We start from the raw sequence: 12,853 nt of genomic DNA, 5'->3' as shown, positions 1-12,853 counted from the left end.
CCCGTCCTCCCGGCGCCCACGGCCCCGCTCCAGGGGAGAACCGAAAGGAGCGTCCCCCCCGCCGGGAGCGGAGCTGGAGGGACGTTATCCCAACCCCCCCTGCCGGGAGGAGCCCAAACCTCGCCGGGACCGGGGCTACCCCGGCGGCCGTCACGTGGGCCGGGCCGCACCGGGGCCCCCGCCGTAAAGAGCCGGAGCCGCCGCCGCCGCCGCCACTTCCCCGCCGGGCGCAGTCGGGGACGCACCCACGGGAGACGGCGGTGAAGGGAAGGAGGGAGGAACGGGGGAGAGAGCACCGGCCCCGCACGGCTCGGGGACAGTGGTGGTAGTTTTCAGTTTTATTTGGTGTTTTTGTTTTGGTTTGTTTTTTTTCCTATAAACTTTATTTTATTTTATTTTATTATTATTATTATTATTGTTATTCTGGTTTTCCTGGGATTTGCCTGCATGGTCTGTGCTCAGCTTCATGCCCACCCGGCCATGCCCGGCTCCGCTCCCGGCCCGCTGCCATGTGAGTATCGGTAAGGGATGAGGCACCCGGGGGTGGGATGCTCTTTTGGGGGGTGAGGTTCCCCTGTAACTGCGAGGGCTCCATCAACACGGGGAGGCCGATGGAGCGTTATTTCTCTTTTCAACAAGAAAACGGCAGCGTTGGCGGCTGGGGGACATCGGGGCCTCCCCTGGGCCGAGGCCGCTGCCCGACATCGCCGGGACCCCAATGCCCCCGGCCGCAGCGCCCCGTGGTGCCTGGCACAGCCCGCATCCCCCTTCCACCGGCCCTTCCACCAGGCCCCGGTGCCTGCTGCAGGCCCGAAGCTCAAAAAAAAGATATGAAAGGAAATACTTTTAGTTTATATATATATATATAAATCTGTTTTTTTCGGATCTTTGGAAATGCCCGAGCATCTGGGACGGGGCCGGGTAGGACGGAGCTGCTGTTCGTTCAGTGGATTTCTTTGCTCGACCCTGTGGGATGGAGCGGACCAGAGGAAAGCTTAAAGGAGAGATAAATCTCTCTGCGTATACATAAGTTAAAGCTCCCGCTTTAAGGAAAGCTGCGCTTTCACGAGGGGAAGCAAGAAGGGCCCCGGGCCGGGGTCTGCGGGCTCTCACGCAGACGGGGCTTGGAGCGGGGGACGGGCCGGGGGCCGGGAGAGTTGCGGGGTGCTTCGGTCTCGCTCAGACGCGACTCTCGGCTCTGCCCTTCAGGTGCCTCTGAGTGAGAGCTTCGGCAACGTCGGGGCGCAGCCGGCCGGGCCCTGAGCGGCCGCCGCGGCCGAAGACGGAACATGTATCAGGGCCTGGCTCTCGCCCCCAACCATGGCCAGTCGGCTTATTCCCACGACTCCGGCAATTTCCTGCACTCGTCTGCCGGCTCTCCCGTCTACGTGCCCACCACCCGAGTGCCCTCCGTGCTGCAGACGCTGCCCTACCTGCAAAGCTGCGAGCCGCACCAGAGCCACCTCGGCAACCCCCCGGGCTGGGCTCAGAGCAGCGGCGAAACCACAGCCTTCAACGCCGGCAGCCCGCACCCGCCGTCGGGTTTCTCGTACCCCCACAGCCCCCCGGGCAGCAGCCCCCCGGGGCGTGACGGTGCCTACCAGGGTCCCCTGCTGCTGGGCGGCGGGGGCCGGGAGCAGTACGGCAACGCTTTGGTGCGTTCTGTTAACGGGTCCTACTCCAGCCCTTACCCCACCTACGTGACCCCCGAACTACCGCCTTCGTGGACGGCCGGACACTTTGAGAGCAGCGTGCTGCACAGCCTGCAGACGAGGCAGGCGGCCCTGCCCGGCCGCAGGTCAACCTTCGGTAGGTCTCCTTTTCCGTCGCTTCTGGGCTTTGAGATTCTCTCGGTTCGAGTCGGAGCATCCCCCCCGTACGCGGTGTTTTGGTGGGGGTGAGCAGCGCCGTGGGTTTTGTTTCCCGTCGAGAAGATTTTAAGCAGGGATGGAAGGATGGTCCGGGGTAGAGGGAGAGTGGGGCTGACTCTAAACGGAGCGTTCTGTGTGCTCGTGTGTGTGTTTGTGTTACACGGAGGGCAAAGAACGCGTTTCAAAGGAGAGGACAGAGGAGCAGAGGCCGTCCAGCACCCCCCCCCCACCCCCCCTCGCGATATCTCCTCTCCACAATATCGACTTTGTGCCTGTACTTCAATACTTACCCTTGTGTTTAAATTAGCGGGGCAGATTTATAGCTCCCACCCTTTTAAGTAATTTATTGTGGTAAATGAGTTTATATTCGGACAGACTCTCGGTCTCCTCATTCGCCTTCACCCAAACAGGTCCGCAGCTGCAGCGTCCCGCGGCCTTTGGAGGGGTTCATGCGTTGACCCTCGAGCCCCTCACTGTTCCCTGCACCCAAACCTCAGAGTCCCTTTAAAGCAGGACCCAAATAGAAACAATTTGCGGGTCTCTCTGTAGCAATGCTCCCCGGGGGTGTTCCCGCATCCTTGTCCGGCGGCGGCTCGCAAAGCCCTTTCAAAGCCACTTCAAGACCTCAGCCGCGTTATCATCTTGACTGCGGTGATCCAAATTATCTTATCTTTACCCCAAGAACAAAGCGAAACGGGGACACAGCCCCCTCCCCGCTGGCGTTACCTCCCACCCGGGGATGCTCGGGAGCGCTTCGCTTTCAGGATTTTCTCTTTGTCTCGGAAAATCCGTTGCGTTGTGCGGGGTCGGGTCTCCCCGCTCCTACCGAGGGAGGAAAGGTCTCCTGCACTTCGAGTTCGCTGCTTTGGGACCCGGAGGAGAGACTGCCGTCCTCTGTGCCGTTTATTTTTGCTCTTGAATAGTGTAAACCGCTGTTAAGTAGCGTAAACTATACATTTTTTTTTCCCCAGTTAATGAATTATGGGTTGCTTTTTAAATTATTTGTTTTAACTTTTACTTTTCTTCTTTTCTTTTTTTAATTAACTCTTTGTAATTTTTTATCCCCTCCCAACACACATTTTATTTTTATTTCTTTTTTTTTTTTTCTTTACCTTTTTTAATCCCTTCTTTCAGACGGATCGTTTTTAACGCGATCGAAAATAAAAGGGAGGGGAGGAAGAGAGAGAGTATTTTTCTTTGGAAGAAAACAGCGTTTAGATCGAAGGAAATTATTTCTAAAGGGGGATTGGGGGGGGGAGGACAAAGTGGGAAAATACTGATCTCGAATCGGAGGTTCGCTCCGTTCTGCTCCGGGCTGCAAAGCAACGCGCAGTGCTGGAGCCGGGCGGCTCCGGGGGTCATCGGGAGAGGAGAAATATCCGAATGAGCCCCACTGAGGGGATATTTGGGGCCGGGAGGGCCGTACGTGGCTGCTGGGCATTGCGTGGGGCCGGCGGTGCTGAATCTCCATGCAGAACCTGCACAGAGAGGAGCTCCCGGTGAGCACCGCACAGTGATGGAAGTCGGGAAAAGCGCTCCTTTTTACCCCGAGTTCATCATTATCGTGGTGATAATTAGGAATATTTTTTTATAGCCCAATCAGGGATGACATCACAGCTGGACTCTGCTCTGTTCCTAGGGGCATCCATAGCCCTTCTGGGATTTTTAGGTTGAGGGTAGATGAAAATCCCCAATACTTTGCCTCTGAGCAAAATACTGAAAGATGAAGTTGTGGGGGGAGAATATAGGATTTTTTATTCCATGCTCTGCAGGATGGAGGCAAGCTCCTGGCTGTCCCGTGCAGGGCGACAGCAGGGTATGGGGGATTAGGGCCCTGCAGTGCCCCATACAGTGGTGGCACGTTGGCATGGGGCCGGCTCCTGACCTCGGCTCTCTCTTCCAGAGTATTTGGAGGAGTTCCCCGGGGATGGTCGGGAGTGTGTGAACTGCGGGGCCATGTCCACACCGCTCTGGAGGAAGGATGGCACCGGCCACTACCTGTGCAACGCCTGCGGGCTCTACCACAAAATGAACGGCATCAACCGGCCGCTCAAACCCCAGAAGAGGCTGGTAAGATGGGGGCACTGCTGCGCTGCACGGGGGTGGCTGGAGGGCAAGCTCTGGGGGCTGCTGTTGGTGCGTGTGCTGTTGGGATCTCTGTGTTAAGGATCTGCTGGATTCTCAGTCTTATGGTGAATAAATGCTGTTGATGTCAGCCAGAGAAGTTCAGAAGGAGTGAAACTGTGGAACTATTGCTCCTGAAAGGTTGGAGCTCAGCACCAAGAAGGGTGAGCGGTGACTGGAAGAGTTCCTGCAGTTTGGGAATGTATAGGGCTCTACAGGCTGCTCTTGACTCTGTTCCCAGTGTTGTTGCTTTTTTTCCTGTTACAGTAGTGATTGTGTGCTGGTTCTGAATGTGCAAGCAGAGCAGTTGGAAAACACAGGGCTGATCCCAAGCAGGTTGTGGTGGCAACGAGGTGGGGAACAGTTACCACACCTGGAACCTCCTAAGGGAAGATTTGGGGTTTGGTAGTTCCTTGTTTCACAGCAGCATAAAGCATTAATTCCCAGTATCATGGCATTGGGCTTCTTCCAATTGGAATCTCATCGTGAGAGAGGAAAGGAGCCCCCTTTTCTTGTGCGCAGTCACTTTGGGATGTTTAAATTTGGTGGTAACAGTTTTGGTTTCAGAGCCTGTCATCAGAAGCAGTCATTACAAACAGGATGTTTGTCTGAGCCATGCTGGGGAACAGCTGGGAGTTCCTTTTGCTGTTGCTCGGGTGTATTCCCGCAGTTATTTTGTGTGTTGCAAAACAAATTGTTAGCAGTAACCCAACAGTGACGAGTTTCTGTGCAAGGAAACGATAAGAAACAAATCTGGGATTGCATAAAATGCTTCATTCAGCTTTTCATCATGGCAATTTGATTCTATTTGCAAAACGAAATGAGCAGAGGCTCCGTGGCAGATCATTCTGTAATGACAACTCACCCAAATCAGTGCATTTCTGTGATACATTTTATGTTATCCAACGGGATTTGCCCATCTCACCAAAAGGTTCCTGGTCTCTTTTAGTGTAATTACGTTACATATTCACCCCAGCAGCAGGCTCCAGTCTTCACTGAGCTGCAAATCTCAGAGTAACTCTGCTCATTTCTTTGGAGCAAACACAATCTGTGTATTGAAAGTCAAACTCAAACCCTGCGTTTCAGAGCCTGCCATCAAAACACAACAGCGGCTGAATTTCCAGGGCTCTTTGAGCAGCTTTTTCCATGCAGGCATTGGGACAGGTCTAGTCATTACCCAGTATTTTGTCCATTGCTGTTGGCACGGGGCGATCAGTAGCACCCGTGAGGCATTTTTTTTTTAGTAAATATTCCAGCAAAGTTTTCTGGTTTAAGATTGTTTTGTGGGGACAAGACGGGAATTATCACAGCATTTCCAACCGTTTTGTTATGTTGGCTATGAATGCAGTGATAAAGCCCAAGTGAAAGAGCTGCTATTCTTACACAGGGGAAACACTTCAGTGAGGCTGAAATACCTGATAGGGTTTTATTGCATGGAAAAGGAAAGAGGCTGTAATTTTGACTTCCCATTCTGACTTGGGAATGAAAGATTTCAAAACCGTGTCTGCTCTGCCAGTTTGCAGTGCCATATTGCAACAAGGCAGTGGACAGGAGGACCCACTGCTGATGGACAAGAAGGCTCTGGGTGTGCTCTGCAAAGCCACCACCTTGACTGCTCCCTGCTTCCCAGGCTTGGGGTATTTCTCCCCAAATAATTTCACTACTGAGGCTGTCACAGCACCCATGGGAGATGGCTGCCCACAGTGAAACACGCTCCTGGAGGAGCAATGAGAAACAATGAAATACAGGCACAGAGAGGAAAAAGGGTTTATTTTGAGTTTTCTTTTCGTTATGACCTTTGTTCTGCAAGCAGGCGCTGTGCTGCGGTTATTCCAACTTGTGTTTTCACAAAGCAAGTCCCCAGCAGGAACAACGTGGCACATGGAGCACCGTGCAGATGGTGCCTGCAGCTCATGTAGTTGTCCTGTCATAACCAGTCCATTTTTTCCTCTTCTTTTTTTCTGTGACGATGGCAGCATGGACAGCTGCTTTTCTTCGGTCTGTATTAGGACACACAGCGCGGTGGCTTTCAGAAGGAAGGATATTTCTTAGGGGAGGAGGGGAGCAGCACTTTATTTTAGGCAGGATCTTCCTAGCAAGAATTTCTTGATATGTTTCACAGGATGATACCTCAGACCCAGCCCTAAAAGCCAGACCACCTTCCTCACCCCAGAGCAGCTGCTGGTGCTGGGTGCCTCTGCTCATGAGCAGCCCCCCAGCACAGGAGCATGGTACGAGCAGAGCTGCATAGGGCAGCACTGGCAGCAGACCCAATCCTGTGCCCTGCAGCTCCCACACCATACTGACTTAGAATCGTAGAATCATTAAGGATAGAAATGAGCATTAAGATCATCAGGTTCAGCCATCAGCCTATCACCACCGTGTCCACTGACCCTGTCCCTCAGTGGCTTGGAGTCTTAGCTAGTTCAGTGTATCAGAACAATGTGCTGCAGACACTTTCCCGTTGCCATCAGCTGCCCTCTGTCATGCTGTATAAAAGCAGCAAAGCAAAGTCTTTTACAGCTTTTGGCCTCCCTTTGGAGGGACCTGTCCTGCTGGATCCAAATTTTTTGGGATGTCCAAGCAGCACTTGCACATGGTTAATGTGATAGGCACCAGCTCATCGTTCCTCGAGCTTATCAGCAGCACTTGGCTGTCAAGCCGGGTCCGTGAAGAGTTTTTGTTTGAGTGTACGGTGCATTTGTATAAATAAACACTGGAGCACAATGTTGAAGTCAACAACTTCCTAGACAAGGTCAGAGTGGTACAAAAGCAGTGGGGTGGAGGCAGACAGCAATGTGCTTTCTTTTAGGGGAACTGCTGGGAAACCAGCAATAATGTATTGTACTGTCGTCCTTCAGTGAGCAAAAGTAGCCTTGACTGTCTTTTCTTGCTAAATGGGCAAACTGTGGGGTAGGGACAACTCTCACAGGATTTCTGGGTTTTCTATTGTAATGTATGGCCATGGAGGATGGTGTCTGCTGTGCAGGAGGTGCAAACATAGGCAGGTACTGATGGCTCAGCAGATAGCCCAGCAAAGTGTGACACCAGGACAGTGTCTCCCTCCCTCCCAGGGGCCTGCTCAGAAATTTCGGGGCTTTCCAAAGCACTTTGCGTTGGCCTTTATCCATCCTCAGGTGATGACAGATCTCAGCAGCCCATGCCAGGCTCCAAATTCCCCCTCACTCCTGTGGCAGGAGATGTACCTCAGGGCCTTGCCCTTATGGGAGCAGAGTGGGGTGCTGAGCACCTTAGGATGGCCACCTATGCAGAGGGACCTCTGGGTGAGGGTGAGTCTTGGTGGCCCTAAGGCTTTAAGAAAGCTCTATAGCAGGTCCAGGATCATTCTGTGACACCATGCCCCATATTATAGACAAGCTTTTGAGACCTCTGTGCCCAGCTTGTTAGCTCATACCTCAGCATATTATTATTTTTGCCCTGTTATTTCTTGAAAGGCAAACTATTTTCTGAGAAACACTTTGCAACCACTGAATCAAAGCGTGGGCCCATCACTGGTGTCTCTTGAAACTCAACGCTGATCTCTCTTTGACTGCTAACCTTGTAAAAACATTTCATTTTTATTCCTGCTCACCCCACCTCATTTGTCATATTGATTACTTATGATATCAGGGAGTAATGGAAAGATAAACAAACAGGGAGTTCTTTATTGCCTGCATCACCTATCGTCTGCCTTTGAGAGGAATCAGGGTAATTCTTCTCAGGGCTAAATAATGTATTCACACACCTGAATGCAGAGAGCCCGTGATGCTACTGAGATCACTGGGATACTTACTCTTATTAAAATAGTTCACGTGTGAGGCATTAAGCGACGTTGAAATGAAACACCTATTAAGTTGACATGTCTGTATATAGACCATGGATTTTCCAGTGGCTCAGAGTATGGTTGTTAGAAATGATTTTGCTGCTTCTGCCAGAATATTTCCCTTCTTCGTTTGGAAATATTAACGTTGCAGAGCCAGCAATCACAGCACTCACAAAATATGTAATTAGTTAATGTTTGCGTGGTGTTTCTGCAGCCTGTGAGGGAACAGATTATCTGCGAGACGTGCAGAACATAACTCTCCCGGTCCACTCACGGGCCAGTTCAGCTCGGCTCTGCTCAGCTCAGCCAATTGATTCCAGTTGTCTTAAACAAGAGATTAATTGGGGTGTTGCTAACTTTAGTGGTAGTTGTGAGTGCAGAGAAACAGAAGTGGAGTTCACTTAAAGCAACAGCAGGTTTCGGCTGTTTGTGCACTGAAAGCCTGGCAGGTATCTTCCTTCTGTCTCCATCTGAGATACACGCTCTGGATCCTGATCACTCCCAGCACTCGCTGGAGGTTTGTGAAATGGACTGGGAGGAGATCTGCCAGGATTATTGAGCTTAAGAAAAAAGTGCTTGCAAATTAGAGTGATCTCATTTGAATGCAATTTCTTTCATCTGAATTTTGCTATCTTCACATTGCGTGCTCCGTGTTTTCCAGGAAATCATTGTAAATGGAGATTTTGTTTTTGTATGAAAGGAAACTTCTCCTCTTTGCCTTTTCTATGTGTGCATTCATGTGTTTCTTTGCTTGCTTTCAAGTCTTCATCGAGACGTGCTGGCCTATGTTGCACTAACTGCCACACAACCAACACCACCCTCTGGAGAAGGAACGCCGAAGGGGAGCCCGTCTGCAATGCCTGCGGCTTGTACATGAAGCTCCATGGGGTGAGGGCAGGGGTGTGCTGGGTTATGGGATCACTCCTGTTGGGCATGGGACACCAGTATGCAGGAAAAAGCTAGAGCAGAGCCTGAAGAGCCATTGCTCGGTGCAATTAAAGCCCATTCTACTGGTTACTCAGAATTAGATGAAGGGGTAAATGGGACACTCTTGGCAGGCATGTTGATAATACTCATCCACAGAGGGTGGAAACTTTTGGTACCATGTCCGTCAGCCAAGAGAAGTCTCCATCCCCCTGTACAGACTTCTTCAAGCTTCTGCCATGGAGGTTCAAGTCTCTTTATCCCATGACCGCTCCCTCTGGGTCATGTAGGCCCCGGCCATCAGTTTAATTTAGTAGTGCCCTCTCATAAGGGTCACCAATAAATCAGGAAAAGGAAAATAGGAAATAAAGGAAAAAATAAATTGTGGGAAAGCTTTAGCTGTTAGCCTTATACATCTTCCAGCCAAGGCCTGTTGCAGAGAAAAATAGCACTTAGCGAAGGACAAGGTCTTTAGGAGCATTGCATGAGCTGCAGTGTGTAAATAGGAAAGCAATGCATGTGCGGGAAGGAGCTAAGTAAAACACAGTATTAATCATTCCAAACCTTATGAATGTCAAGGTACCAAGACCTCTGGCCATGAAAAAGGAAAGCATCCAGACAAGGAAAAGGAAGCCGAAAAACATTACCAAAGGCAAAACCTCAACAGGTACAGTTCTGCTCCCATCCATCTTAAGAGTTTGGGGTATATAGTTCATCTCAGCAGGCTTTTCTCTGCAGGAAATTATGCAAAGTAGAAAATCATACTGTGTTTTTTCTCCCTGATGATTGCTTTTGCTTTAGGGTCTTCACTTAGTCATAATCCTCAGGTGAGAGGAGGATGTGGGTTGAAAAACCTTGTTGGTATCTTGATCCCAGAGGGATCCCAGTTCTGTGGGGACCAGGTTCCAGACATACAGTACTGAGCTACAGTGGGCAACAGGAAAAAATGGGGCCAGGGATGGTGTGTTTGGGAGTCCAGTTGAAGGGACTGGGACACATTCAGCATCTGCCCCTCTGAGCCGTATAAGGAGTGGCACTGCTGGGCTGTGAATGGATTCTCCATCATTCTTCACAGGCATAGAATCATAGACTGGCTTAGGGTGGAGGGGACCTTAAGGGTCATCTAGTTTTAACCCCAAAGCATCATGCTGGCCAAATACAAAGCATTGCCTTGATGGTGGAGAAAGAGAGCAGTAGAGTTGTGCCATACGGTGCAATGCTAGCTATTGAAATACAGATCTGTTTAGGGGTAAATCTGTGCCTAACATTGTGCCTTCATTGCTCTGTGCTCCTTTTCCTGCAGGGTCCACCACTTCGGCCACAAACTCCCCTTCTTCCATTACGAACTCAGACAGCACGGTCACTTTAAAGTCGGAGCCCAGCACAACCTCACAGTACCCCGGCCAGGGCATTGTGTCAGTGTCCCAGGTAAGGCACAGGGGCTGTGCCCCATGCACACCCTAATGGCTGACCTGGGGGGCCCTGATGAAGCCAAGCAATTTGCTCATTGCATTGAGAGGACACCCAGTGAGCCAGTGGGATCAGCCCTGGTTGGGAGGCTCCATAGCTCCTAGGAAAAGGCCCTTTGGCCATTTCATCTTCCTGGAGGAAAAAATGGCTCTAAGTCAACCCGCAGATGGGCATTTGGTGACCTGTCCTTTGTTAGTGCAGTGCCTGAGCCCATTCAACCTGGTCATGCATGTGGGTGAGATTTTTTTTTTGTCCAAAACAGATAAATCAGATCTGTGCTACACTCTTGAAAAAATAGACATGTACCCAGTGATGTCTGAAGCATACATGTTGTCAATAAATAAGTACAGACAGGTGCTGGGATGCTTTCTCCATGCTCACTGGCCCGGGGATGTACACTGGGAACCTCTAATTAGCACTGTGGATAGCATACTGTGCCCATGATCTGTCAGAGCCCTGCCACAGCATTAGGATAAGCATAATAACTACCTCCTGGCTAACTACAACTTTCCCTTCCCTCCTGGGGCAGGTGCAGAGCCAGTCAGATGAGGCGCTGGCCGGCAGCGAGTTCAAGTTTGAGCAGGAGGACTACCCCTTCTCTCCCAGCAGCATGGCCCCACAGCCAGGGCTGAGCGTGCCGCTGCGGCAGGACTCGTGGTGTGCCCTGGCACTCGCCTAGAACCCTTCGTGCCCATAGCCTGGCTCACCATGGGACGGGCTTCTCTTGGAGGATGTGGGAGGAAGACACCAGCTGGATGGGGTGACCAGAGAGCTCCTCCGCATCCAAGGAGACCCAGGGTGGCCTCCCTGAGACTGCCTGTCTTCCCCCAGAAAGCCGTCCTCCTATGAGATGCAACCAGCAAATAAATGCATCCCAGAATCTATGTTTATTCGCAGTGATTTCTCCCTCCTATGACTCCTCTGTGTGCAATTTATTCCACTTTCCAATAAAGACTGTAATAACGTGGCACCGAATAACTTAATTTTATTAAAATGTAAACTGCGTGGCCTCCCTTCTGTTTTATTGGCCACAACAGGGAGAAGAAAAAAGAAAAAGAAAGGGAAAAAAAAAGCAATAATTGTTTTAAACATTTACTGTTTTATATTAAAAACGAACATCTCTATGGAGTGTTAGCTTCTGAAGCATTCAGTGTACCAGCACTGAGCTGACGAGTCAGACATGAAATAAACACACTGCTCTTCCTTTCCCAGCTCCAAACAAGGATTCTTTTTTATTATTATTTTAGGCAAACCACATGACAAGAATGGTCAAAACCACCCAAATAATAAAAGAGTTCCAAAATGCTGTGTTTCTTTTGTATTTCCTCATGGTTTTCAACATTGCCAGCTCCAAGAATTAGAAAATCGGAAATGAGTCTTCCAGAAGTTCAGAGAAAAGCTTGAGGGGTGGAAAACTGGAGGCAGTGCTGGAGGTACTTTTTGCTTGCATCAGCTTTGGGCACATTTCAGGTGAAGAATTTTCATCTTTAAGCCCTGTGGGTCAGAGGTTTCATTTCACCCCTTCTTTTTCTATTGAAAGCCAAGCAGGAATTAATTTCTTGGGGCTGTGTTGTAGCAGATGATGGCCAGCAATACAAAACCCACTCTTCATTTCCATAAGTTGACACCAGCGTGTGCTTGCAGTGCTGCTGAGGACAACGGGATCACTTCACTCCTCTGGGTTCCCTTATGAGTGGTTATTTGGGATTGCATCAGCACAGCCATGGGCTCAGTGTGGGTTTTGGGGCTGGAATCCAAGTGGGGCAATGAGAAGATATGGGGCTTGGAACTGCACCAGAAAGATGGGCAATGGGCAGAGGTGCTTTGCTGGGGGTGAAACTGTATTGAGCATGGAGATGGGTGGAAAATGAAGGGGGAGTGAGGTCATGAAGTTACGTCTAAGGCCTTCTTTATTTGTTATTGCTAAATAAAAACCCCCAGCCTGCCTGGACAGCTATTTATGGCCAGGAAACTGTCAAGTAATAGCTCCTTAATATAGAAGTTGACCTGTCCAGGGCTTCCTGGAGCAACTCTTCCTCTTGTCAGGAGAGATGGATCGCTTGACTTTTATTATAAACAACAGCTAAAGATGATCAGGGAGAGTGAAATCTGGAATCAAGTCATGACTCATCTGAGATGGAAGAGAGCAGACGCTTTGGGCACTGAAGAGATCGATCCATCCAACACCTCCATACCTCATCAGTGAGCCCACAGCCAGTCCCTTAATGTGAGGGCATGGGGAGTGTGGGGGCAGAGAGGAGCGTTCAGCGGCTCCGCCACTTTAATGCCACCTTTCCTACCTCTGCAGTGAGAGCTTTGGGCATGTTTCACTCTGAATGTAGCCCTCAGGGATTTCAATGTAGTTGAGTCCCTACAAGGTGAGCAGGGTGACACGGACCCCAAATCCAGCTCAAACAGTACCCATGGGAGTTGAGAAGATGGGTGACATCATTGTTCATTGCAGGAGAATTGGAACAGATGACCTTTAATGGTCCCTTCCAACACAATCAATGCTACAGTTTTGTCCCAGGCTCAAGGAAATGTAGGGTCCCAGCTTGACATGCTGGGACACGGGAAGGAGGAGCCCCGGGTGCAGCATGAGCAATGCTCCTGGGCACCTTCCCAAATCTCACATTCGCCA

The 12,853-nt window shown here is 50.4% G+C and overlaps 1 protein-coding gene across 4 annotated transcripts; it reads left to right on the top strand.

Moving 5' to 3' along the window:
* Positions 1–214: 214 nt before the first annotated feature.
* On the top strand, positions 215–11,179 carry GATA5 (GATA binding protein 5). Of its 4 annotated transcripts, none has more exons than XM_015881678.3 (8): positions 215–325; positions 463–511; positions 1,210–1,809; positions 3,775–3,941; positions 8,581–8,706; positions 9,322–9,409; positions 10,046–10,170; positions 10,742–11,179. In XM_015881678.3, exons 3-8 carry the CDS (start codon positions 1,290–1,292, stop codon positions 10,889–10,891), a joined length of 1,176 nt encoding a protein of 391 aa, XP_015737164.2. In that variant the 5' UTR covers positions 215–325; positions 463–511; positions 1,210–1,289; the 3' UTR covers positions 10,892–11,179. The 4 variants fall into 4 exon arrangements, with proteins under 4 accessions (XP_015737164.2, XP_015737165.2, XP_085375819.1 ...); XM_015881679.3 differs by having other exon boundaries at positions 463–521; XM_085519693.1 differs by lacking the exon at positions 463–511.
* The last annotated feature ends 1,674 nt before the right edge of the window (positions 11,180–12,853 follow it).

This window comes from Coturnix japonica, chromosome 19, assembly GCF_054131305.1.
Source record: "Coturnix japonica strain WE chromosome 19, WE-NBRP24, whole genome shotgun sequence".
Taxonomy (NCBI): Eukaryota; Metazoa; Chordata; class Aves; order Galliformes; family Phasianidae; genus Coturnix; species Coturnix japonica.
Note: the sequence above shows the minus strand (reverse complement) of the source record. Positions and strands in the feature narration are given on the sequence as shown.